This window comes from Schistocerca piceifrons, chromosome 8 (assembly GCF_021461385.2).
Source record: "Schistocerca piceifrons isolate TAMUIC-IGC-003096 chromosome 8, iqSchPice1.1, whole genome shotgun sequence".
In the NCBI taxonomy this organism is placed as follows: Eukaryota; Metazoa; Arthropoda; class Insecta; order Orthoptera; family Acrididae; genus Schistocerca; species Schistocerca piceifrons.
In genome coordinates this window covers 251,658,840-251,686,006 of record NC_060145.1, presented here as the reverse complement: position 1 = coordinate 251,686,006, position 27,167 = coordinate 251,658,840, and the positions used below count along the sequence as shown (strand labels likewise).

General features: G+C 44.7%; 1 protein-coding gene across 2 annotated transcripts in view; it reads left to right on the top strand.

Moving 5' to 3' along the window:
- Positions 1-27,167, top strand: part of LOC124711379 — a 230,564-nt gene that overhangs the window by 186,295 nt on the left and 17,102 nt on the right. For both annotated transcript variants that reach the window (XR_007005467.1, XM_047241432.1), the window contains exons 3-6: positions 1,107-1,244; positions 2,932-3,087; positions 12,460-12,678; positions 21,896-22,064. Coding sequence is in view for 1 of the 2 variants with exons in the window: in XM_047241432.1 (XP_047097388.1) it covers positions 1,107-1,244; positions 2,932-3,087; positions 12,460-12,678; positions 21,896-22,064 (682 nt within the window). In the remaining variant the exon portion in view is untranslated. The remainder of the gene's footprint in view (positions 1-1,106; positions 1,245-2,931; positions 3,088-12,459; positions 12,679-21,895; positions 22,065-27,167) is intronic.

Sequence of the window (27,167 nt, the reverse complement as noted above, 5' to 3'; positions counted from 1 at the left end):
TGCTTAAATGGAAGCTCAGGATGGCTTGCCACAAAATGGCACCCTACCATCATTCCGGTTGTCGGGCCGTACGCCAGGCAAGAGCCTGGTTGGTATCCACCACTGTCTGTGGCGTCTCCAGACACGTTTTCGGATTGGAATCCCATTGACTGGAATAGGACTGTCTCCTGCGACGAGTCCCGCTTGGAACTGAGCTCCGATGACCACCGAGGACGCGTGTGTGGATGCCCTGGACAGCGGTGGGATACCAAGCAGACTGTCGCCCGCCATGCGGCCCGACAATCACAATAGGTCTAGTTTGCCATTTCTTTTCACAGCAGAATAACTTTAGCACCTGCAGCACTCTTACAGCACACCAGTGTGTCGACGATATTCTAAGCCCCTTTTGTTGCCCTTCATGGCAAGCCATCGTGGGCTTACATTTCAGCAAGATAATGCCAACCCCTATACAACGAGATTTTCCACTTCTTATCTTCGCGATTGCCAAACCCTGCCTTGGCCAACTAGGTCGTTGGATCTGTCCCCAACTGAGAACGTTGAAAGCATTATGGGCAGCGCCCTCCAATCATCTCGGGATTTTGACGACCTAACACGTCAATTGGACAGAATTTGGCACGATAGTCCTCACGGGGATACCCAACAACTCCGTCAATAGATGCGAATAATTGCTTGATAAGAGCCAGAGGTGGACCAACATCTACCGATTCATGATCCAGCCGGATAATACCTTCGTGGGGCGTTGTTTTTTCTCTTACAGTGTATTTTAATTTCAATATCTTTTAGCATGTCACAGCATGATGTACGTAAGTAAGAGCTATTACAGTGTGGAGAAACTGTTTTTGGACTACCCGAAACACCTGAAACTGCAATAATTTGCTGAAACCATTAATGTGATGATTTGTAGAAATTAGATGATTCTGACATCATACTTTATTATAGTGACATAATAAATTATTATATCAACTTTTTATCATTATAATGAATATATGGTGCCCGAGTCTGTGTGAGGACAAAGTGCCAATGTGGTCATGATCTTGAAAGTGATGAGAAGATATTAAAAAAAAAAAAACAGACAGTGGCGTGTTTAAAAAGTGTGTCCTTTCCAGTCGGTCAGCTCGCGGCAGCTGAAAGAAGAGCTGTCGAAGGACCAAATGAGCCGCAAGTTTGACTCTGCTTATGAACGACTGAACCACCGCCTCGGTTACATGGAAGCCAGGCTGGACGTGGGGGTCTCCAAGCTGCAGGTACGTGCACTTGTCCGTTATTTTGTTGTTCTTACTAAATACTTGTTTAGGTGATTAAAATATATGTATGCCTGCGAGAGTGGAAGCAGCTGTCATCAAGGCTAAGTGTGGCACAACACCGTATTGAATTCCAGCAATACCGATGGAGGGTGCCACCAACTTTTAAGTCATTTTCAGCCAGGTGTCCGGATACTTCTTATCACATAGTGTATTTCGTCAATGTATCATTGCGCTGCAAGGGTAGCGCGGATGACAACCAAATGGGTTCTGCTACAAAATGAAATGGCATCCCAGACAATCACACCTGCTGTCGGGCCGTATGGCAGGTGACAGGTGACAGACAAGTTGGTATCCCACCACTGTCCAGGGCGTATCCAGGCACGTCTTCGGCCTGGCTCACTGACTGGAGTGGAATTGTCTTCAGTGATGAGCTTCGCTCCGAACTCAGCCACGATAACCAGCAAAGACATCTCTGGAGATGCCATGGACAGCTGTGGGACGCCAACCTGATGTCGCCCGCCGTACGGCCCTATAGCCAGGAGTGATGGTCTGATGTGCCATTTCGTTTCATAGCAGGACCACTTTCTTTGTCATTCGTGTCATCTTTAAAGCACAGCAGTACGTCGACCATATTCTACGCCCCGTTTTGTTGCCCATCATGGCAAACCATTTTGGCTTACATTTTAGCAAGATAATGCCCCTCCTCACACGACGAGTTTCTACTGTTTGTGTTTATGCTTGCCAAATCCTAGCTTGGCCAGAAAGGTCGTCGGATCTGACACAGCAGTAACAAACCACAGACACAAATCTTGCTCGGGGTAAGTCTATTAGTGAAAACCGTAACATTCCTTATGGTATGTAACCTTCCATCAGGAATGCACTCGACGAATGAGATATTACTTTCAAAATGATGGAGCACAGCAGTCCGTTGTCTCTTTTTTTCAGGCTTTATTAAAGCAAATCTAGATTTCGGCTAGTATCTTGCCAGTATCAACGCACCATTTCATAGTTTCAAGACATGTCCTAGTGTGCCAGTCCCCTGTTGTTCGGGTTTCTGTCACAATTCATTAAAGACTAGAATGAACTGCGACAGAAGCCCGAACAACAGGGGACTGGCACATTAGGACAAGTCTTGAAACTATGAAATGGTGCGTTGATAATGGCAAGATACTGGCCGAAATCTAGATTTGCTTTAATAAAGCCTGAAAGGAAGAGACAACGGACTGCTGTGCCCCATCATTTCGAAAATCCTTACATTAGTTACTGAGATTAGCCTTCACATACTGACCAGAGAAACGCAGTGGGGGACTGTAATTTATCATGTACAGACAGTGCGCTAACACTGTGATGGCACGCTACATAGTAAAGATAGAACAATTAGAACACTCCAAGTGCACAGGTTGGTGGGCGACAGCCAGTGAAACTACCCCCCTTTGGAACAAAGCAATGGAATAGCCCAGTGCGCAGTTCGAGAATGCGTTTCTGCGCATGTGCCACGCTATCTTTCGCGAGACCTACTTCCCACCTACCTATTTCTCTCAGGTATAAGTACGATAGTACTATACTACTATAACCAGCCGTCTTTTCATTTCACTTTGCCGAGTAATGCGAGAGGGACGACTTTTTTGTTGTGAAGAGCAACTACAGCAGCCGTTCGTCATTTTCACGTAATGCCGACCTGTTGCAGTCCAGCGTGGAGATGGCCAGCGAGCGTGTGGAGGCGGCGGTGCGGGGGCGGCAGTCCGGCGCCAGCACCGACGCCGCCCTGCTGGACCTCAGCGTCAACGTCGCGGACCTGCGGCGCCGCGTCGACGATTGCCAGGCACGCAGCAACGACACCGTGGTAAGAGGCGACGGCCATGGGCGTCCGCAGAATTTATTCGGGGCGGACCAACATTTAAAAATTGCCACTTTTGACATAAATGAGTAGCTCAGTTTGGAGACGTGTCACACCACATGAACTACATTTTACAGGAAAAAAATACCAGCTTTTTATGTCCCATATAACCCATGGTTATGCACCCATTTCTTGAAATGTGTCAATTCTGTAATGAATAAAAACTCTGTAGTCCAGATTCCAGGAGTAGCCCCTACCCCTTTAGGACGCCAATGCTCACGACCCCACGTCGGCATCCGTTGAGAACCACGCTGACGGGTGCGATGCTGTCGTCACTGAGCATATCCCTGGATGATAATATACGTAACAGCTCTCTAACAGAGACGGCCGGTCCTAACAGAAGGAAAAGAAGAAGAAATCATCGCAGTCAATATTTGTTACGCAAGCGATGGAAACAGAGTAGCGAAGAAGACCTATCAAGTAAGCAGTTCCTGCCTTCAATTGCAGGTAGCATCCAAAAGTTCCCGAAATACGATATTATTACTAAACGTTTTGTGAAGGTGGGGCCTCATAGACCGTAAATATAAAAAAAATATCTTACTTTACGACCAAGAGCTGAAAATAATTTTTTGCTACAACCGGTTTCAGTCCTCAGACTTATCAGGTATCTTAAGACATTTAAAACACGATACATGGCGATATAAAACCAATGGCGTAAAATAGCATAAAATACATAGTAAATCACTTGCCAAATATTGTCAATAAAAATGCAGAACGAAGACTAACAGTGATTGACATATTTTATTACTGACTGTACATTATATTTTACTACTTGACACACAACACTCGATGAATTTTATGCCATTTGACGCAACAGGTTTTACATCGCTTTGTTAGCCGTTTTAAATGTTGTAAGGTACCTGGTGATGGAATCAGGACTCAGACTTGTTGTAATAAAGAAGTATTTATTATACGCTCTTGGAGGTGAACTATGAGTTCAATTTTATATTTTGTTTTTTTAATTATTACGTCTTGCTAAGATCTTATTCTGCACCATCATCTTCAGTGTAGTCCTCTTGAGAGCGAATACACCGATCTCAACGTTTGTGCCACTTTTGAAACACATCCTGGAAGAGTATGTTAGGGTATTCAGTACTCTCTGCTATTTCGTTTCAATATTCCCCACGAATCAAATCTTCGACCGTTCAAAACTGTTTTCATCTTGGAGAAGAGGAAGAAGCCACAAGACGCAAACTCTGGTGAGTACGGCTGGTTGACGAAAAAGTGGAATCTTGTTTTTCGTCAAACATTCCTGAACAATGTAGGCGGTACGCTACAGCGCTTTGTCATGGTTGAGTAGCCAGTCGTTCGAACGCCATTTTTGTGGTATTTTCTCTTCAAGTGCTCCCTCCACCTTCTTAGAACATCTTTATTGATCATCTAACCAGGAGGAACGAATTCCTTATGGCAGTCTCTTTTATATACACGGACCAGTCACATTAATGTGACCACCGCCTATATTCCACGTCAACGTTCAATAACCACTCCAGACGGCAGATGGCAGCACTAGCCGTGTGGCGTATATAAAGCGTGTTCGGAGGATGGGGAACTCTGCAAGCCACCTAATGATGGTTAGCGGATGCTTCTGGTACAAGTAAGTGATACCCCCTACGTTGTTCCGATCGCGAATGGTGCGTCCGAGGCATGATTGTCGGTGAGCCTCTGCATTGGCTCTTATTTGTCGAATTTTCTCGCCGTGGTCTTTGGAGAAATGTATGTGGGAGGAAGTAATAAGCTGTCGGAGAGTCAAACAAGATATTACTTTTGCCCGTGTGCCTCTCACTTAATGACGACGACGAGATATAAGAGCCAACACACAGGCTTACCGACAATCATTCTTCCCACGCACCATTCGCGAGTGGAGGATGCTGGGGGGGTCACTTAGTTGTATCGGAAGTACCCTCCGCGAACCACCATTTGATGGCTTGCGGAGTATGATGCAAATGTAGACAGTACCGCCGTTGTCGTAATGCGTAAACGGAGCAATTTATCTTAAGTGCAAAATGGCATGATCATTGGCTTTCGGACCACGAGTGGAAGCACTTCCGAAACGGCTGTTTGTAAACTGTTCACGTCCCGTCATTATTGAAGTGTAGTGTGCATGGCAAAATGGCGCTACCTAAAACTGGAACGACGGCTGCAGAGATGTGTACGAGCGAACAAACGTGAACCTCTTGAGCAGCTGGTCGCCCCAATGAACCAAGTGGCTACCAATAGTGTCTCTACAAGACCGTTCTGCGAAAGTTGCTGTATATGAGCCTCCGCAGCAGGCACCTGGTTCATGCCCCCTTGCTCACTGCTATTCATCGGCGACTAAGGCTGGAATTTAAACGCCAATACCTCTATCGGACGTCCACTGAGTGGCAACGCGTGACCCTTTCAGATGAATCACGATTTATGCTTCATTACACGGATGCCCGTAAACATGTATGGCGTGTAACTTCTGAAAGCTTATACATCAGCTGGAAGCAGAAGCGTTATGGTCAGTGGAACGTTTTCGTGGCATTCCCTGGGTAATCTCGTCATTATGGACGGCACAATGGATGAACACAAGTATGCATCTATCCTTGGTGGACCAAGTCCACCCCTAATTGCGGTTTTCCCTCGGTACATTGGTATGTAGGGGCAATGCAATGTGTCACACAGTTCGCAGTCTACGAGCGTGGTTCGGGGGGCACCAGGGTGAGTTTACCGTACTCCCCTGGCCACCAAACATGCCGGATTTAATCCCAACCGAGAATCTGTGTGACCACCTCGATCAGGGTGTTCGCGCCATAGATCCTCAAACGACAAAACCTAAAGCAGCTGGTACTGTCTAGAACCTCACTGACCCTCTTCCTGCACGTCTAGCAGCGATCCGCGCTGACAAAGTTGGTTATTCAGGCTCTTGATAGGGGATCACATTAATGTGACTGGAAAGTGTATGTAAATAAGACTTAATGCTACTCTTGACTCGCTGACTTTTCTTTGGCCGAGGAGAAGGGCTCTTCCGCTACAAGTGCTGCACAGTTCAGGGTAATAGCCATAAATTAAACTTGCGTGAACAGTGAAACCCCCTGGAAGATTCATTCGATTAGAAACTGAAGTTCCCTGCAAACTCCCAGGCGATGTTGTTGTCGATGATGTAGGCCGGTTTTTGGAATGCTTGTATCAGTCCACGAGCTTGCTTCAACGTTCGGCGCGTTCACGCTGCGGTTTTCCCACGTTGAAAACAAAACTTCATACAGAAACGCTGCTCTTTCAAGTCAGCCATTGCTAAACCGCAAACTAAACGGGACAAGTTAATGGAAATATGTTCACCAACGACTAACCAAACCCCTGAGCTGGCAGCCACTTGCCACACTGATTCAAAAAACACCTAGCGTTATTTCTATATGGTTACTCGTATAAACATTTGAGTGCAAAATTCAAATTTCGGGTTCTTTCGCATACAACAGGTCACAGAAGAAAAGTAAAAAACTGTACAATCATAAATAGTGCTTAGAGATGAATTACGGGAGAGATATTTATGAAGAAGGTAGTGTTGGTAGGAAATTTAACTCTTTCTCAAAAATATTCCTTCAACACACTGAGTCTTGGTTCCTCTAAAACAAATAACGGTAAAATTAAAAATAAGTGAGGACAAGAGAATGATAACTCCTGCGTTTAAGGCATCTTATCCTAGGAAGAGTGCACTCTACCTAATTTAGAGGGCAATTGTAGTCAAGAGTTGAAAAACAACATTATTGTAAAATCAGTCAGTCTGTTATTATGAAGTAAAATTTGCGCACGATGTAAAAACACTCCAAGGATAAGGCAAGACCTATTTGGAACACTATAAAACAAAACAAACAGACAAGAAATAATTTGAACGAAACTGAGCCCTCCGAAGATGGCTCTGACACACACACAAACAAGTCATTGGTCACCAAACTGAATTATTATTTCCACACACTGGGGACCAACTTTGTGCCCACTAATAATCAACCAAACACAGATGCATTACATTTATTTGTACAGATACTGTATACACCACCAAGAGACCTTAGTTGCAAACATACAAACCGAACAGACATTAGCAACAGGCATTTCGTCAGGAGCTGAGGAGATTACAAAATTAATCAGCTCACCAAGTAACAGTAATTCTGTTGGCTATGATGATGTCTCTATGAGAGTACTGACGTTCTGAATTTGCTATGATTACACTCGAGCTATCTTTAATCAGTCAATGACTCAAGGCATTTTTCCTGACATTTATGTACGCTACATATGCTGTGGTAGTACCCACCTATAAAACTGAAGATAAGCAAGCAATATCTAATTACAGACTTATTTCAACCCTTCCATTATTTTTAAAAGTGTCGGCGAAAGTGTCCTAAGATGAACCACTAACTCATTTAACTAAGATGTTGTTGCGTGAATCTCAGTTTGGTTGCCATAAAGTATTCTCCTTACACAATGAATGAATGAGCCCAATTGTTGAAGACCATTTATAGTTCTACGTAGCTTACAGTTGTAGCTCCTCTGTGTAACCAGTGGCGGTAACGGGAATCGTTTCAGGTGAGAGAGAATGGTTTCGAGGTGGTAGCGAGTGAGGGGAGCTACCTGTCAGCAGCAACAAAGGTTCAAATGGCTCTGAGCACTATGGGACTTATCAGCAGCAACAGGTAGCAACAGCAACAGGTAGCAACAGCAACAGGTAGATTCCGTATGTACAAAAGGCCTCGGTTTGGCTTACCAAAGTGATATTTCCAACATACTTTCTTTTACTACAGAATTTGAGACTGATAATATTTTCAGTCAGCAAGATTATTGGTAAACACATACATTGGTGCTATCAATCCATAAGTACACGACATATACATTGCTACCTATGCAATGATTACAGCAGGTGGTTAACTGACCACGATAGTATTGAGTCTGTTAAAGTCTTATCGGATGCTCTGCAGTCGTACAAACTATACAGGAAGCGAACAGAGATGTAACAATATATAAAATAGACAAAGACGAACTGTACATATACACCACCCTGTCGAAGTCAGGACGGGGCAGTATTACATTTTACATGGTGTATTAGAACTGAGCCGAAACAGAAATGTCTTACAATGTTGGTAGCTGTTGTTACAGAAAAACGACATCAATAAACGGTAAGACGACTGCACAGCCAACTCTGAGCTAGAGGCCACAGTTGTCAGTTCAATGCAGATCTTACCTTTGGTGACGATTTTAACGTGGATTTTAAATGCGTCGCCACACATACGAAAAAATAGGACACTCGGGGAAGTAAACAGTTGCTTGTTTGTGACGCGAGTTTGTGGAAATACTAAATACACTAGTGTGAAGACTGTAAGGCTTACAGATCTAAAGAAAAAAAACGGAACAACGACGCTATCGAGTAGTTCGTTTGTTAAATAACACAAACTTGTGGTCGCAGTTTTATGGACACACTACCAAAATTTCATGGCGAACAACGTGATTAAACGAGTAAATTTTGAATCTGGATGAACTGCATAACGAGGAACGTTGGATCAAATCCAAGACAATTATTACATGCGAAGAATATGGTTAAATGAAGCGCATGTCTCTAGTTTTTCTTTCCATGATTTCCAATACGCTTGTAACAATCGAGTGTTACTCTTACATACCAAAGGCACTTTTGTCAGCTGTTCTTTCGACTGCTGAAAGTCATTCTGTACAATGATTCTCCCTCTTCGAACACGGCCTAAGTTATTCCCGGTGAATAACATTCTATCTATCTATCACAGAACAACGCAAAAGGGTAAGTATCTGAATTTCTAGTGTACTTTAATCAACAAATCCGACACGGAAATCGTTAATTACACCTAGCCGCTACCCAACTTTTATTACGAAGAGATTCACAAATACTTTCAAGATGTCAATAAATTAAGGTCATTAAACTGTCAAAAAAGCAATTCTGATGTCCAGCGGTAACTGAGACGGCCTGGGCAACACCGTGTTTATGAGCAATAAATCAATTCATGCAGTTGTGTTATGTAATATAACAGCTTGATATTAAATTCAGAGGAAAACCTGCTTCCAGTTGGCATTTTAATGCATGACAGTGTGACAGCATGCATTTGTCTTCAAGCTTTAATTTTAACTATGCGCTACACACATTATATAATCCATCGACAATTGCTGTAAGCCAAGGTAGTTTCGTTTCCTTTGCATAACACAGATAACAGTTATGGTATGTAAATGAAGACAGAATGTGTAAGCCTGTTACGTCACGCAACCACGTTCCATAACCCCCGAATTAAAAACGCAGCACTACAGGCACTCAGTAAGAAATGCCAACTGTGTCACTTTTGATGTAAGTTTCATGGTAACATATGCTACGGCCGACTAGACGCTTCATAGATCTGTTTCAGAAAAAAAAGTGCAGTTTGAAAACTCAGTTTATCTTTGGTGGTTGTGATTTAATACTGCAGCTTACACCCATCTGAGTCTCATTAGTGGCCTATACAGTACTTACTGTGGACTGAAATTCAAATATATTGTTCTGTCTCTGCGCAATATGTTAGTATCCAGTATGTTGGTTGGTTGATTTAAAAGGGGGTGGGGGTGTCATTGGTCCCTTGCTATTGATAAAATAAATATAAAAGAGAAAAAATAAAACAAGCGAGACGTAGAGCGTAAAACCAAAAGGAAGGAAGAACGACAGAAAGCCAACAAACATTACAAGGAACAAAAGAGGGCAAGAAAACCACAAAGAGACGCAAGAAACAGGCAGAAAAGATTAAAACAAGAAAGCAGATTACATATGGCTGGCTGACCACGAAAATAAAAAGGAGAAGCCAGCCACTCCAACACATTAAAACCTCCACCCTAAAAGCACTAGGGTGGACGACACAGAGGGAGAAAGGACATCGAAAACTTAGATCAAATGTTAAAACCCACGTTTACGTATAAAACGTGAAACTAAATGAGCCCATGAGGGGTTATCAGATAAAATTAGCGGCAATGAGTCCGGTAACCGAAGATTTCGTCGCAGGGCAGTCAAGGTAGGACAGTGCACTAGAATATGGGCCACTGTCGATCGGGCGTCACACCGACACTGAGGTGGGTCTTCACGGCACAGAAGATAGCTGTGGGTGCCCCAAGCGAAGCAAATGCGGAGCCGGCAGAGAACAACAGACTCACTGCGAGAGGGCCGCATGGAGGACTTCCACACATTCGTAGTCTCATTAATGACACGCAGTTTATTGGGCGTACTGGGGTTACGCTATTCCTTTTCCCAAAGCCGAAAAACATGGCGGTGAAATAACGAACGCAGCTCAGAGATGCCCCTCTCCAGAAGCGGTTTCCGCGTAGCCTGTTGGGCCAGCCTGTCAGCAAGTTCGTTGCCTGAGATTTCAACGTGCCTCAGGGCCCACACAAACACCACTGAACGACTGGACCGCTCCAGGGCATGGACTGACTCGTGGATGGTGGCTACCAAAGGATGACGAGGGCAGCACTTGTCGACAGCTTGTAGGCTGCTAAAGGAGTCAGTATACAGAAGAAACGACTCCCCAGGGCATGAACGGATGTGCTCAAGAGCACGGGATATAGCCACCAGCTATGCAGTGAGAACAATGCAGCCTCAGGCAAGAAATGCTGTTCAATATGGCCCCTGTGAACGTAGGCGAAGCCAACGAGGCCATCAGCCATCGAGCCGTCGGTGTAAACCACTTCAGAGCCCCTGAACACGTCAGAGAATCGAGAGGAAATGAGAGCGAAGAGCCGCGGGGTTAACTGAGTCCTTAGGGCCATGCAAAAGAACCAGACAAAGCTGTGGCCTAGGTGTGCACCATGGAGGCGTTCGTGAATGGACTTCGAGTATAGGTGGTAAAGGCACGGGCTCCAGTTTGGATAGAAGCGATCGGAAGCGAACAGCAATTGTAAGCCACGACCTGGGCCGCCGATGCGGGAAATGAACCGACGTTGGTGAGAAAAGGAGACGGTAATTCGGATGTGCAGGAGAACTACGAACGTGTGCAACGTAACTGGCGAGTTGTTGTGCACGCCTAACGTTCAATGGAGGGACTCCTGCCTCCGGTAGGACGCTGCTGGTCACCGGACTCGTCCTAAAAGCTCCCGTCGCAATTCGAACGCCACAGTGGTGCACTGGGTCGCATAAACGCAACGCTGAGGATGTCGCCAAACCATACACCGGACTCCCATAGTCAAGGGGGGATTGAACAAGGGCTCTATAGAGCTGCTGCAACAGCGTAGAGCGATCTGCGCCCCAGCTGGTGTTGCTCAGGCAACGGAGGGCATTGAGGTGCTGCCAGCACTTCTGCTTACGCTGACGAAAGTCAGGAAGTCAATTGGGCGTCGAAAACCAGTCCTAAGAGTCAATATGTCTCCACTACATTGAGAAGGTCGGCATTAAGGTAAAGTTCTGGTTTCGGATGAACGGTACGACGCCGAAAGAAGTGCATAACAAACGACTTTGCAGCTGAAAACTGGAAGCCGTCGGATAGAGCCCATGACTGCGCCTTGTGGAGGGCTCCCTGTAGCCACCGCTCAGCAACACCAGTACAGGAGTAGCAGTACGAAACGCAGAAGTCGTCTGCATACAGAGAATGTGAGACGGACGGCCCTAAAGCTGCTGCTAGGCCCTTAATGGCCACTAAAAGTAGAGATACACTCAATACAGAGCTCTGAGGGACTCCATACTCCAGTCTGCCTTGCTTAAAGCCCATCTGGGTACGCGTCCGTGGGCATGACGCGAGGGGAGTGAAAGGACGATGGGAAAGTGGTCACTACCACTCAGGTCCTCATGAGCTCTCCAGTGGAGAGATGGGAGAAGGCCAGGACTGCAGACGGAGAGATCAATGGCCGACTATGTGCCATGTGCCACACTAAAATGTGTGGTGGCACCTGTATTTAAGAGGCAGAGGTCAAGTTGGTACAGTAACTTTTCGACATCTCTACCTCGGCCAATTAGCACTGTGCCACCCCACAAGGGGTTATTGGCGTTAAAATCTCCCAAAAGTAGGAAAGGTTTAGGAAGCTGATCAGTCAATGCAGCTAATACGCTCAGCGGTGCTGCACCATGTGGAGGAAGATATACATTGCATACAGTTATTTCCTGCGTCGTAGTTATTCTGACAGCCACAGCTTCAAGTGGGGTTTGAGGGGGTACAGTCTCACTACAGACTGAGTTCAGGACATAAGACGCAAACTCGACCTGACACTCGATTATAGTCGCTATGGTGTGTGTGTGTGTGTGTGTGTGTGTGTGTGTGTGTGTGTGTGTGTGGACGCGCGCGCGCGCGCGCGCTCTACTACTACTACTACTACTGAGGGACACGCCCCCTGGTCCGGCAGGCGGCGATGGCCAGCTCGAGCGCGCACCGGCTGGAGGACATCGCGTCGTCGCTGGCGCAGCTGCGCTACGACTTCAACCGGACTCTGGCCTCCGCCAGCACGGAGCTGCACGACGCCAGCGACCAGGCGTCCTCCGGACCTGGCGTGCCAGACCCCAGCGACTACGTCGAGAAGGTCGTCGTCGCCATGGAGAAGCAAGTCAGCAACCTCGCCAACAAGGCAAGTCAGCGCTCTGCTGCCGAGTTTTTATTTTATCCATTACCAATGAACCCGGCAAAGCTTCGCAACTGCTAAACATGTACGGATCTACGTCCTAATCTAATTCCCCCCCCCCCCGGTCTTTCTGTCCTCCTCCACCGTGTAATGGTACTTGAATTACGCAACCATTACGGCACCTCACCTGAACCTCTCGATACCAGCTATATTCTACTGTGTTTCTGCAAAGTAGTTGACATATTTCTGAGACAACATTCACATTTGATTTCATTTGTGATACATCGATATGTTTATATTGCAATGATATTATTCTTATGTGTACTCTTTCTTTTGTCACTATGATCTTTGACGTACCTGTAACTCTGATTTTTGGGCGCGTAAGCGATTATTAGTTAGTTAGTTAGTTAGTTGTTAAGTTGTTAGGGAGTCGGACCCTGAGACAGTCAAGTGTTGGACGTCATGTCGGAAAGACGCATATTGTAGTTAGCTTATAAAATGTGAGGAAGATGTTTTCAAGTACGTTTTGTATTGTGAAGTGATGTTTTGTGAGTTACGTGATATTGCAATTAAAAGGAAGTGTAACTTGAATTCGGAGTGCTGATTATTTTTTTTTACACCACCATTGTGGTAACTTTGAAAGGTTTAATCTCCAAGAATGGTTTGAGAAGCGCATCTACAAAACTTTTGAATATAGCAGAATAAAACCTAGGCCTCTTTGCATCCGAGCTTGGAATCATAACCACCTAGATTTTCAACGATTGAGCCACGATTTTACGACGAGACCAGCGTGGGAAACACAAAAAGATGAGTGCCTAGTTTTTTCATTATTACATGAAATGACTTAACTGTGCTCTAATGACACCTGCCACACAATATGACTGTTGTTGCCCGATAATGCAGTATTTAGCAGCGTGAGCAACACCACAATCGTTATTAAAATATTGACCTTTGTTGCGGTAGGGTTGTTAGAACCGCCACCACCTCCTCTCTTACCAACACCCACCCCATCTCCCGCTCTCCTTCCATCTGCTGCTCCCACCTGCTCTCCATGTCCACTTCCTTCCTTTCCCCCTCTGTACATCTCCTCCTCACCCCCGCCCCCCTCTCTGATCTTATTTATTGTTACTGCAAACGAAACTTTGATTGGGAACTGAAGTCACTTAAAATTAATGGATAAATTGGTTGGGACCATTTGCGTATGGGGTATGCGAAAGAGCTACATATGAGAAGATAGTAGCTTCAATGACAGAATTTTACATAGTTTTAATCTGCGAACGGGTAGGATTAGCTACGAAGTTTCGGACGATTCAGACTCCATAGTGGAATTCTAATCATAAACCGGAAAGCCATAAATACAACATTCCTGTTTTCAGTTCACAAATCGACTGCGAGGAAGAAGACAAAACAGCAAACTGCTGTGTATATAATTTTTGTTTAAAATTATATATAACGAGTAACAATATACAGAGGTGACACACACACACACACACACACACACACACACACACACACACACACACAGTAATTACTATTTCAGAATAAAAACAAGGCACTGTGCAAGCTGGTGGTGGTTCCATAATGGTGTCTGCTGTGTTTACATGGAATGGACTGTGTCCTCTAGTCCAAGTGAACCGATCATTGACTGAAAATAGTTATGTTCAGCTACTTGGAAACCATTTTCTGCCTTACATGGAGTTTGTGTTCCCAAACAATAATGGAATTTTTATGGATAACAATGCGCCATGTCACCGGACCACAGTTGTTCGCGATTGGTTTGAAGAACATTGTGGACAATTAGAGCTAATGATTTGGCCATCCAGATCGCCCGACATGAATCCCATCGAACATATGAGACATAATCGAGAGGTCAGCCCGTGGACAAAATCCTGCACCGTCAACACTTTCGCAATTATGGACGCCTGTATAGGCAGCATGGCTCAGTACTTCTGCAGGGGACTTCCGATGACTTGTTGAGTCCACGCCATGTCCCGTTGCTGCACTAGGCGTGGCAAAAAGCGTTACACTATATCAGGAGAATCCCATGACGTTTGTCACCTGAGTGTAATATGGCATAAACGACATGTCGAATGGTTTAAATGCTTTGCTGTCGCAGTTGAAATTATCAGCGAGGGGAAAAAAACACACAGGGTGGTCCATTGATCGTGACCGGGCCAAATATCTCATGAAATAGGCGTCAAACGAAAAAACTACAAAGAACGGAACTTATCTAGCTTGAAGGGGGAAACACGATGGCGCTATGGTTGGTCCGCTAGATGGCGCTGCCATAGGTCAAACGAATATCAACAGCGTTTTTTAAAAATAGGAACCCCATTTTTATTACATATTCGTGCAGTACGTAAAGAAATATGAATGTTTTAGTTGGACCACTTTTTTCGCTTTGTGATAGATGGCGCTGTAATAGTCACAAACATATGGCTCACAATTTTACACGAACAGTTGGTAACAGGTAGGTTTTTTAAATTAAAATAGAGAACGTAGGCACGTTTGAACATTTTATTTCGGTTGTTCCAATGTGATACATGTACCTTTGTGAACTTATCATTTCTGAGAACGCATGCTGTTACAGCGTGATTACCTGTAAATATCACATTAATGCAATAAATGCTCAAAATGATGTCCGTCAACCTCAATGCATTTGGCAATACGTGTAACGACATTCCTCTCAACAGCGAGTAGTTCGCCTTCCGTAATGTTCGCATTGACAATGCGCTGACGCATGTTGTAAGGTGTTGTCGGTGGATCACGATAGCAAATACCCTTCAACTTCCCCCACAGAAAGAAATCGGGGACGTCAGATCCGGTAAAAGTTCGGCCCGTGGTATGATGCTTCGGCGACCAATCCACCTGTCATGAAATATGATATTCAATACCGCTTCAACCGCACGCGAGCTATGTGCCGGACATCCATCAGGTTGAAGTACATTGCCATTCTGTCACGCAGTGAAACATCTTGTAGTAACACCGGTAGAACATTACGTAGGAAATCAGCATACACTGCACCATTTAGATTGCCATCGATAAAATGGGGGCCAATTATCCTTCCTCCCATGATGCTGCACCATACATTAACCCGCCAAGGTCACTGATGTTCCACTTGTCGCAGCCATCGTTGATTTTCCGTTGTCCAATAGCGCATATTATGCCGGTTTACGTTACCGCTGTTGGTGAATGACGCTTCGTCGCTAAATAGAACGCATGCAAAAAATCTGTCATCGTCCCGTAATTTCTCTTGTGGCCAGTGGCAGAACTGTACACGACGTTCAAAGTCGTCGCCATGCAATTCCTGGTGCATAGAAATATGGTACGGGTGCAATCGATGTTGATGTAGCATTCTCAACACAGACGTTTTTGAGATTCCCGATTCTCGCCCAATTTGTCCGCTACTGATGTGCGGATTAGCCGCGACAGCAGCTAAAACACCTAGTTGGGCATCATTATTTGTTTCTGGTCGTGTTTGACGTTTCACATGTGGCTGAACATTTCCTGTTTCCTTAAATAACGTAACTATCCGGCGAAAGGTCCGGACACTTGGATGATGTCGTCCAGGATACCGAGCAGCATACATAGCACACGCCCGTTGGGCATTTTGATCACAACAGCCATACATCAACACGATATCGACCTTTTCCGCAATTGGTAAACGGTCCATTGTAACACCGGTAATGTATCACGAAGCAAATACCGTCCGCACTGGAGGAATGTTACGTGATACCACGTCCTTATACGTTTGTGACTATTACAGCGCCATCTTATCACAAAGCGAAACAAGTGGTCCAACTAAAACATTCATATTTCTTTACGTGCTGCACGAATATGTAATAAAAATGGGGTTCCTATTTTAAAAAACGCAGTTGATATCAGTTTGACCCATGGCAGCGCCATCTAGCGGGCCAACCAGAGCACCATCTGGTTTCCCCCTTCAAGCTAGACAAGTTTCGTCCTTTGTAGTTTTTTCGTGAGATATTTGGCCCGGTCACGATCAATGGACCTATGCCCGTCTGAATGTTTATTAGCGTTCAGAGAAAAATTTGAAGAAAATCGGTCAAGAACTTTTAGAGATTTTCATTACCAACGTCTTGCTTTTATACAGGGTGTTACAAAAAGGTAAGGCCAAACTTTCAGGAAACATTCCTCACACACAAAGAGCTCATTTTATTACTTCTCTTCAAATCACATTGATCATGGAATGGAAACACAGCAACAGAACGTACCAGCGTGACTTCAAACACTTTGTTACAGGAAATGTTCAAAATGTCCTCCGTTAGCGAGGATTCATGCATCCACCCTCCGTCGCATGGAATCCCTGATGCGCTGATGCAGCCCTGGAGAATGGCGTATCGTATCACAGCCGTCCACAATACGAGCACGAAGAGTCTCTACATTTGGTACCGGGGTTGCGTAGACAAGAGCTTTCAAAAGCCCCCATAAATGAAAGTCAAGAGGGTTGAGGTCAGGACAGCGTGGAGGCCATGGAATTGGTCCGCCTCTACCAATCCCTTTGCAATTCACGACTCTCCAATCTACGCTACAGGTTTAACGTCGTAGTAGTGTCTTAGTTGTGTGTTATATAATTTCCACGAATATCTGAAGGCTGTAACTATAGACGTCATTATTTGATATTTAATTGTATCGCTTCGTACCAAAAACGACGCCCTTTTGATAAATCATCAATGCATCGTAGCACTGAAACTGCGTAGTTTCACAGGACATAAGCTATTATACAAAAAGCACCAAATAAGAAAAGGCTTTACTACACACACGTACTTTAGTTATTATACTATAATAAATCGCACCAAAAAAGATACGTTTTCGAGATCCTCACCGTGCCGCTGCTTGGAAACAGGTTCTATTCGTAGCACGTACTTTCAATACCAAAGCCACCAAATACAGAGTTCAACTATGTGACTTAATCCAATATGGCGTCTATTATGTTCTGCTTGCAACGTAAAACCGATGTTGTATCTCACTGGTCACATTCCTCTCCACGAGGCAAAAATATGACTTGACAGTCTTCCTTTCAAGCTTTGCACTGTACTGAAACGTGCAATCCGACGCTGTGACGTCATTGAACTACCAGTTCCTCGTCCATGAATGCTTTCCACGTCCTGTGAGAGGATGCCTTTATAGCGATATGCGGAGCGCGAGGCAAATAACGCGACGTAGTGAGCCGCAAAATTAATCGAAAATGTTTATTGGCAGACCCCGATTAATTAACTGCACAGCTAAGCTTGCTAAGTCAATTCAAATAACGGTCGCCAGCTTCGCTTTGACCCATGAGGCATGGTTAAACTTCCCACTACTCCAATATCAAAAAACCTATGTAAAGTGGAATCGACCGTTAGATGTCACGAGAGGCGGACCAGCCAGTATAAAAGGAAGTGAGGAGTATTTTGCTGTCAGTGGAGAATCAGTAGCACCAGAATGGCTCGATCAGGGAAACTCTGTGACTTATAACGTGAGCTATTCGTTGGACGTCACCTTAGTAACAAATCCATCACGGACATTCAACTCTTACAATTCTGCCCAAGTCGATTGTTGGTGATGTCACTGTCAAGTGGAAACGCGAAGGCAAAGGTTTCAAAGTGTGCAGCAGACAGCTAAGATCACACATTTGACTGATTGAGTTGTGGGACCAAATGGCGCGGTCATCAATCCCGCGATTCCAAGGTGAATTACAGAAGAACGAGGGTCTGCTAAAAGTGGACGCATCCTGTCAGGGAAGTGAAATAACATACACAGTAAAGGCATAAATAGTGAAACCAAATCTAAAAACTGGAAGAAAGGGGGGCGGTCATGGGGTCGCAGACCGAGTAGAGTGTAAAGGAAATCCCAATCGCCCCCAACCTGCCACTGCTCCAAGACTAAGGCAGAACCTTATATTTGAAAAGAAAAACCACTTTCACAGAGGAAACTGAGGACCAATTCAACCATCCGGGAATCGTCTGCTAATATTAAATTTAAGAAATCCGGAAGACTATACTTAGCACGAAGGGCCGAAAGAAGGGGACACTCAGCCAATATGTGAGACATCGTCAGTCTGGCTCCACAACCACATTGTAGAGGCGGGTCGTTACGTAGGAGGAAACAATGGGTAGGCCGGGTATGGCTAGTGCGTAAACGGCATAAAACAGTGGACTCCTTCCGAGTATAGCAGGAGGAAGAGCGCCAAACAGCAGTAGACCCCTTGATCGTGCGGAGTTTATTGCTACGAAGATGGCATTCCACTTTTTGGCAAAGAGAGATTTGACGTAGATGTGAATATCCGCAGCTGGAATCATGAAAGGAAATGGGGATAAGTATCTGCTTCTCTAGCCAAATGGTCAGCCAGTTCATTCCCTGGGATGTCCGCATGACTTGGGACCCAGAGAAAGACGACTGAACAGGCGGCACGCTCAAGGGCAGAGAGAAGGTCATGGATAGCAGAGACCAAAGGGTGACGAGGGTAGTATCGCTTGATAGCCTGCAGGCTGCTCATGGAGAAGCGTCAAAGCTAACCGACGCGTGACGTAGTCTAAAAGGCGACACCACTGGACACTGGACGACTGTAAACAAGGGATTTGGAGATATGAATCACTGTGTCACCCGCCATTATGCGCAACACCAACAGCGAAGTATGGAGGAGTTGGTGTAACTGTGTAAGGGTTTTTCTTGTGATTAGCATGTGATCCCCTTACCGCATTTAAGAAAACACTAAATGCTGAAGGATGAACACGTTTTACAGCATTGTGTACTGCATAAAATAGGGGAATAGTCTGAAGAAGACGATTGTATCAGCATGACAATGCATCTTGTCGTAAAGCAGCATTTGTGAGACAGTGGTTTGTGGACAATAACATTCTTGAAATGAACGGCCTGCTACGAGTCACAACCTCAACAGAATAGAACACATTTGTTATGAGTTAGAACGTGGACTTCACTTCAGACCCTAGCTTCCAACATCAATATCTTCTATGGTTTCGGCTCTTGAGGAAGAATGGATTGCCATTCCTCCACAGACTTCACAGAAAGTGTTCCTAACTGAGCTCAAGCAGCCGTAGAGGCAAAGAGTGGACATAAACCGTATTAATGTCCACTAATAGGTGTTCGGATACTTCAGATTAGACATGGCATGTGTGGCGGTAACGGTCGTGCGCTATAGCAAGGCCGTGCTTTTGGGTAGTATGATTGTAGAGGCGGGTCGTTACGTAGGAGGAAACAATGGGTAGGCCGGGTATGGCTAGTGCGTAAACGGCATAAAACAGTGGACTCCTTCCGAGTATAGCAGGAGGAAGAGCGCCAAACAGCAGTAGACCCCTTGATCGTGCGGAGTTTATTGCTACGAAGATGGCATTCCACTTTTTGGCAAAGAGAGATTTGACGTAGATGTGAATATCCGCAGCTGGAATCATGAAAGGAAATGGGGATAAGTATCTGCTTCTCTAGCCAAATGGTCAGCCAGTTCATTCCCTGGGATGTCCGCATGACTTGGGACCCAGAGAAAGACGACTGAACAGGCGGCACGCTCAAGGGCAGAGAGAAGGTCATGGATAGCAGAGACCAAAGGGTGACGAGGGTAGTATCGCTTGATAGCCTGCAGGCTGCTCATGGAGAAGCGTCAAAGCTAACCGACGCGTGACGTAGTCTAAAAGGCGACACCACTGGACAATGGACGACTGTAAACAAGGGATTTGGAGATATGAATCACTGTGTCACCCGCCATTATGCGCAACACCAACAGCGAAGTATGGAGGAGTTGGTGTAACTGTGTAAGGGTTTTTCTTGTGATTAGCATGTGATCCCCTTACCGCATTTAAGAAAACACTAAATGCTGAAGGATGAACACGTTTTACAGCATTGTGTACTGCATAAAATAGGGGAATAGTCTGAAGAAGACGATTGTATCAGCATGACAATGCATCTTGTCGTAAAGCAGCATTTGTGAGACAGTGGTTTGTGGACAATAACATTCTTGAAATGAACGGCCTGCTACGAGTCACAACCTCAACAGAATAGAACACATTTGTTATGAGTTAGAACGTGGACTTCACTTCAGACCCTAGCTTCCAACATCAATATCTTCTATGGTTTCGGCTCTTGAGGAAGAATGGATTGCCATTCCTCCACAGACTTCACAGAAAGTGTTCCTAACTGAGCTCAAGCAGCCGTAGAGGCAAAGAGTGGACATAAACCGTATTAATGTCCACTAATAGGTGTTCGGATACTTCAGATTAGACATGGCATGTGTGGCGGTAACGGTCGTGCGCTATAGCAAGGCCGTGCTTTTGGGTAGTATGATTTCTCATTGTTTGATGCTGTCTGACATTGAATTGGGCACTGACTGGCCACAGTGTTGGTCTATCAATCTGCTGTTGCTATCCACGGTCGTCAACAATGACCCCGTGGTCAATAGTTTAGCTCATCCTTGGTCCCTTGCGTTTGGAACTCACGATGTTGTCGCGACCAAATGCACTGGTAATCTTGAGTCTTGCCCAGCCTGCTCTCGACAGTCGCGCCGACAGCCAGTACAAAGAATGACGACATACTGAAGTATACCATTCGCTGAAGAGGCAGTTTCGCCCCCCTTCCGTGCTAGCAGCAATATGACTCAATTACCGAGATTATGATTGGTTTGTGGGGCGCTCAACCGTGCAGTCAATATCGCCCATACACAGTCCAATTTTATTACACAGTCCAATTTTATTACACAGTCCAATTTTATTACACAGTCCAATTTTATTACACAGTCCAATTTTATTACACGGTCCAATTTTATTACACGGTCCAATTTTATTACACAGTCCAATTTTATTACACAGTCCAATTTTATTACACAGCCCATTATAGCCACAATCACAAATGACAATGAAATGATGAGGACAACACAAACATCAGTTCCCACGCAGAGAAAATCCCCAACCTGGCCGGGAATCGAACCCGGGATCCCATATCCAGAAGCAGCCCCTAAACTACGAGCTGCGGACCTCAACCTGTATAGTGTGCACTATCGAGTGAACAGCTTATATTAATCTCCGCACCCAGAGACGAAAAATAAATGATTTCTATTCATCTCGTTCTGTTGAAGTTTTAACAGACAGTTGTGAACGGATATTTATTTTAAATAATCGAATTCCAGCTGCCCATGAAGAATGCTGTAGTATATCTTGTTGCATTTCCTCGTTGCTCAGACGACTGGAAGTGAGTGAGGTGTGCGTGTCCGCAGGTGACCAACATGTACAACGAGCTGTGGCGGCGCACGCAGGTGCTGGAGACGCTGACCAAGGACTCCATGTCTCTGTCCAACGCGACGCGGCGCGAGTTGCAGGATGGACTGCGGTCCCTCAGCCGTCGGGGGGCCTTCCACGCCGACCGCGAGAAGCAGGACACCGTAGGTGAGTGCACTCGCTGCCGGTCGCTTTGGAAACAGATCGGCGATGTCTAAGCCCAGATGTGCGCATAATATTACCCAGAAGTCTGCGCAACTTTGTACGTGAAAGGTTCTGAGCATAGGCGTAAGCATATGGATGTGGTTAGAGCAAGGAGGGGGGGGGGGGCGGGGAGGGGGTACTTGCTCACTACATGGGAAAGATTGGCTTCCGCGTTAGAGTCCTGGTCCAGCTCACGGTTTCAACTTGTCACGTGTGACCAACTTATCACATACTTTGACCACAAACTTCTTTCTCACGTTTCTTTCATATCAGATCTTTTGACATACACTCAGTGGCATGTATCCCAACACTCACGCGGAATGGTTATATTCACACAAGTGTCTACGTACAGAGATGTCTATGGTCGTGATGTACCCTCTGTTGCGAGAACAGCTATTCAAAATTTTGTTGTGCATTTCTTCCATTACATTCCGTTGCACTGTAAGCGACCTACGTACAGCAACTATCACTAGTCAATGAAAACTTTTTCCTTACAGATACGACATAAAATCCAAACGATACATGTCTGCTGAGGCACATAGTGGCAAAGGTAACGGGCCACTAGAGGCACGTTCTTTCTTATTTGCACAAATTCAGCAAAGGAGCCTGACGAGTCAGTACAGTACAGTTCAGAGTCTCTCTCTGCCTCTGCTGACTTGCAATACTGAAGTGTCAAGACACAAATGAATTACTGACAATGGCTGCGAGAGGGCATTGATGGAAATTAATGGTGTAAGACGAAAATTTGTGCCGGGCCAGGATTCGAACCCGTGTCTCCTGGCCTGGGAGTTCGAATCCCGGTCCTGCACAAATTTTCAACTTTCTCTATTGATTTAAAACAATGTCCACTAGCAGTCAAAGTAAGTAATTCATTTGTGTCTTAATTATCAGTGGCTGCTGGGTCATATTGATGTGTTAAAAAAGGTTAACGTTATATATTGTAGTTGAAGAAACAATACCGCGTGAATGAGTGTTTAGGTCTGCCGCGTAAATCCAAAAGCGCGGACAGCCATAGCACATTGTCATTGATTGTAAAGTATCTCGAGTACAAGCTACAGTTGATGGAAGACGATTTTTTCGCTAAGAAAGAAAATCCTTGCTCACTTGAAAGTAGCGTATGAAAGAGGAGATTTGTTTCTGAAAGTGAGTGACAGTTGCCGGCCACAGCACGAATCGCCGATCCTCTTCTGCCTTTCGTGTAGCCTTCTGGAGTTGCAACTTCGCTAAACAGTACAGCCCGCGCACAGCCTCATGGAGCAACCAAGCTCCAGTTGCACGTTGTTTCATTCTTTTGCAGTTACATGAAATTTACACTTTTTTTACTCTGTTAAGCGGGATTATTTCAGCTTCATTTTCATGGCAATAACTTAAATTTCACCGTTCCCGCGCTAACAGCGTATGCGCTAAGTCAATTATGGTAATTTACTGATACCTCTAGAATCAGAATAGCCAGTTACGGGGTATCGTTTCTTGAACGACGACATACTGCATACACCTGAATTCAGACATTATTTGGACGGTGTTCAGAGATATATTCAGAGTATTTTAGTATCAGGGACCCGTTGTCTCCAATGGCTCGTCACAGAGTAATACACTGAGGTGACAACAGTCATGGGATACCTCCTATAATCGTGTCGGTCCTCCTGTTGCCCGCCATAGTAAAGCAGCTCGACATGACATGGACCGAAGAAGTCTTTGAAAGCCCCTTGCAGAAATACTGGGTCATACTGCCACTATAGGCTTTAATATTAGCGAAAGTGTTGCCGTTGCAGGATTCTGCGCACGAACTGACCTCTCGATTACGTCCCATGTCGGGTGATATGGGTGGCCAAATCTTTCGCTCGAATTGTCTGGAACGTTCTTCAAACCAATCGCGAACAGCTGTGGCCCGGTGACATGTCATCCATAAAATTCCAGTGTTGTTTGGGAACATGAAGTTCATGAATGGCTGCAAATGTCCAAGTATCCGAACATAACCATTTAAAGTCAAAAATCGGTTCAGTCGGACCAGAGGACACAGCCCATTCCATGTAAACACAGTACATACGATTATGGACTCACCAACAACTTCCAAACTGTATAGGTGATAGCTTGGGTCCATGGCTTCGTTGCGTCTGCGCCACACACTAACCTTACCATCAACTCTTACCAAATGAAATAGGGTGTCATCTACCCACGCCACAGTTTTCCAGTCGTCTAAGGTCCAACCGATATGGTCACAAGCCCAGGACAGGCGCCGCAAGCGTTGTCGTGCTGTTAGCAAAGGCACTCGAATCGGTAGTCTGCTGCCATCGCCCATTAACGCCACGTGCCGCAGCACTGCCGTAACGGATAAGTTCGTAGTACGTCCCACATTGATTTCTGTGGTTACTTCAGGCAGCGCTGCTTGTCTGTTAGCCCTGACAATTCTACGCAAACGAAGCTGCTCTCGGTCGTTATGTGAAAGCCGCCGCCCACTGCGTTGTCCATGGTGATAGGTGATGCCTGAAATTTGGTATTCTCGGCACACTTTTGAGCCTGTGGACCTCGAAATACTGAATTCTCTAACATTTCCGAAATGGACTGTTCCACGCTTCTAGCTCCAACTAGCATTCCGGGCTCAAAGTCTGTGCTGTCATAGTAACGTCGGAAGCCTTTTTTACATTAATCGTGTGAGTAGAAAGGACAGCTCCGCCAATGCACTGCCTTTTATACCTTGTGTAAGCGGCACTAAGGCCATCTGTATTTGTGCATATCGCTATCCCATGACTTTTGTTACCTCAGCGTGTAACTAACACTACCGGAAATAAAATCCGAGCAGTACTGAATGCAAGCTTGATGCCGAAGTCTGAGTTCTAAACAATCACAGAATACATGCTGTCGATATTTCCACTGTTGTGTGGATATGTTCGGTGCAATACAGATACAAAGTTAACTAAAAGTACTCCGTAACGAACCACCAGGGACCACGGGTGTCTCATACCCAAATACTTAAATATCCCTCACAACTTCCGAAACTTTTTTGAATGATTTCGTGGTGCTTTCAGCGGTCATTCTCTTTATTTCACGTACGGTTGTACAATTTCGGCCTTCGACCATTCTGAAGTATCTAAGATGGAAGCATTATACTGGATGCACTGGTGACGCTTGTGATGCTGACATAGGAACAAATTATATCTGTAGGCACGCTAGGCACATTATAACTTACTCGATGGATGATTCTTTACCAGTGTATTATGCCATGTACGTCCTTGCTCCTATGACTGCAAGTAATGGTCATAAAATAAATCAGAAAGTTTTATCGCTATTTTAGGAGCAGTTTCTTGCAAAGCGCGTATGTAACAGCTCCGCCAATGCACTTCACTTCAATATACGTTCGATGTTTTAACGAACTTGACACTAAGAAGATTCTATTTATTTTTCTGAAACTCTTCAATTAACCTACGTATTGTTCTCAATTATATTTAATTATTGTTCGTCATTGGTGTAAATATAACTATGTAATTTCTTTCAAATGGTTCAAATGGCTCTGATCACTGTGGGACTTAACAGCTGCAGTCATCAGCCCCCTATAACTTAGAACTACTTAAACCTAGCTAACCTAAGGACATCACAAACATCCATGCCCGAGGCAGGATTCGAACCTGCGACCGTAGCGGTAGCGCGGTTCCAGACTGAAGCGCCTAGAACCGCTCGGTCACGGTTCTGTCGCTCTACCACAGCATCCCATAGTACATCGCACACGAAGTACTATTCGTCCAACTCTGCATACATGCATACATAATCCTTTACCACCATATCCTACTTACATATAACTAACACTGTACACTGTTAACATTAAGACCGAAGAGACGAAAGAGTATTTAATCGTATAAACTCCGCCCGAACAGCCCATGAAGGCCCAACGGTACTGACCAGCCGCCGTGTCATCCATACCGTGAATTAATGAAAACGTTTTCTTTATAAACACGACGTGTGCCTCATATGACAAACATCTGAAGTGGTTTACACTGAGAATGTTAATGGGCCACTGGAGGCAAGGATTCCAAATTTTTGGGCACTCAGCAAAGAATCCTGATGATCCAAGAAATAATTGTTGTTAGAGTTCAGATTCGTCCCCTTCTGCATGCACGTGATAAAAATCATCTCTTTAAGGGGAGCCGGAACGATCCATCTCCTCCATGTTAATTTTAGCACATAGAAGGAACATTTTTTCTAAAACCATTAAACATATTGCTCTGAAATTTGGACTACATGTTCAGTGAATATTTCTCTACAAAGTTATAATGCCATGTTAAGAAATATTTTTGTTTTACAATTTTTTTTAAACAGATGCTTATTTTTTCTCTAAAATTTTGCACTTTTTCTTCTATAACTCTTGAATTATACAATTTTTTTACAATTTGTTATAAAAATGAAGGAAAAGTAGTAAACAATATTGTGTATAAATTTCATTGATAAACTGTTAGCAGTTTTTGAGAAAATGTTCCTCAAAGATGAAAATTTTAAAGTTACGGGAAATGGTTTCCTAAGTTTTTTAAGCTAGATAAGGCGCAAGTAGCTTCATTCATTCTCTTAACAGAAAGAGAATAACTTCGTGGCGACAAATACTGGAGGATTGTGTAAAGAAAAAATAGTTGCCGATATCAGCGCAAATCTTTACTGTCGAGGCAGCCATATCACCAATTTATGTAATGCGAGTTTGTTGGTGCCACCTGGAAGGTCCTAAATAACAACGGCTTCAATCATTGAAATAATTCAACTTTACGTACGAAATTAGAATGCAATTTTAAAAAACGTTATGAGTATTTTGGTACCTGATAAATACAACAGTACTCAATTTCCAGATATGAGAGAATAGATATTGCCTGTCTATAACGCAGTGTTCATCACACCAACGAGAAATTACTGTCTCGTGTGCAGCACAGAGGCTACCAGGTTATGCCTCTTTCCAACGTTTCTCCAGATACTTCTGGGAGATAAAAGCAGACACAGCTCAAGCCACCCAATGTCTGCGATCTCCTTCACCACAGGTTTATGCATTTGACGACAGGCTTGATTTGCAACTACGAAAACTTCCTTCAATTT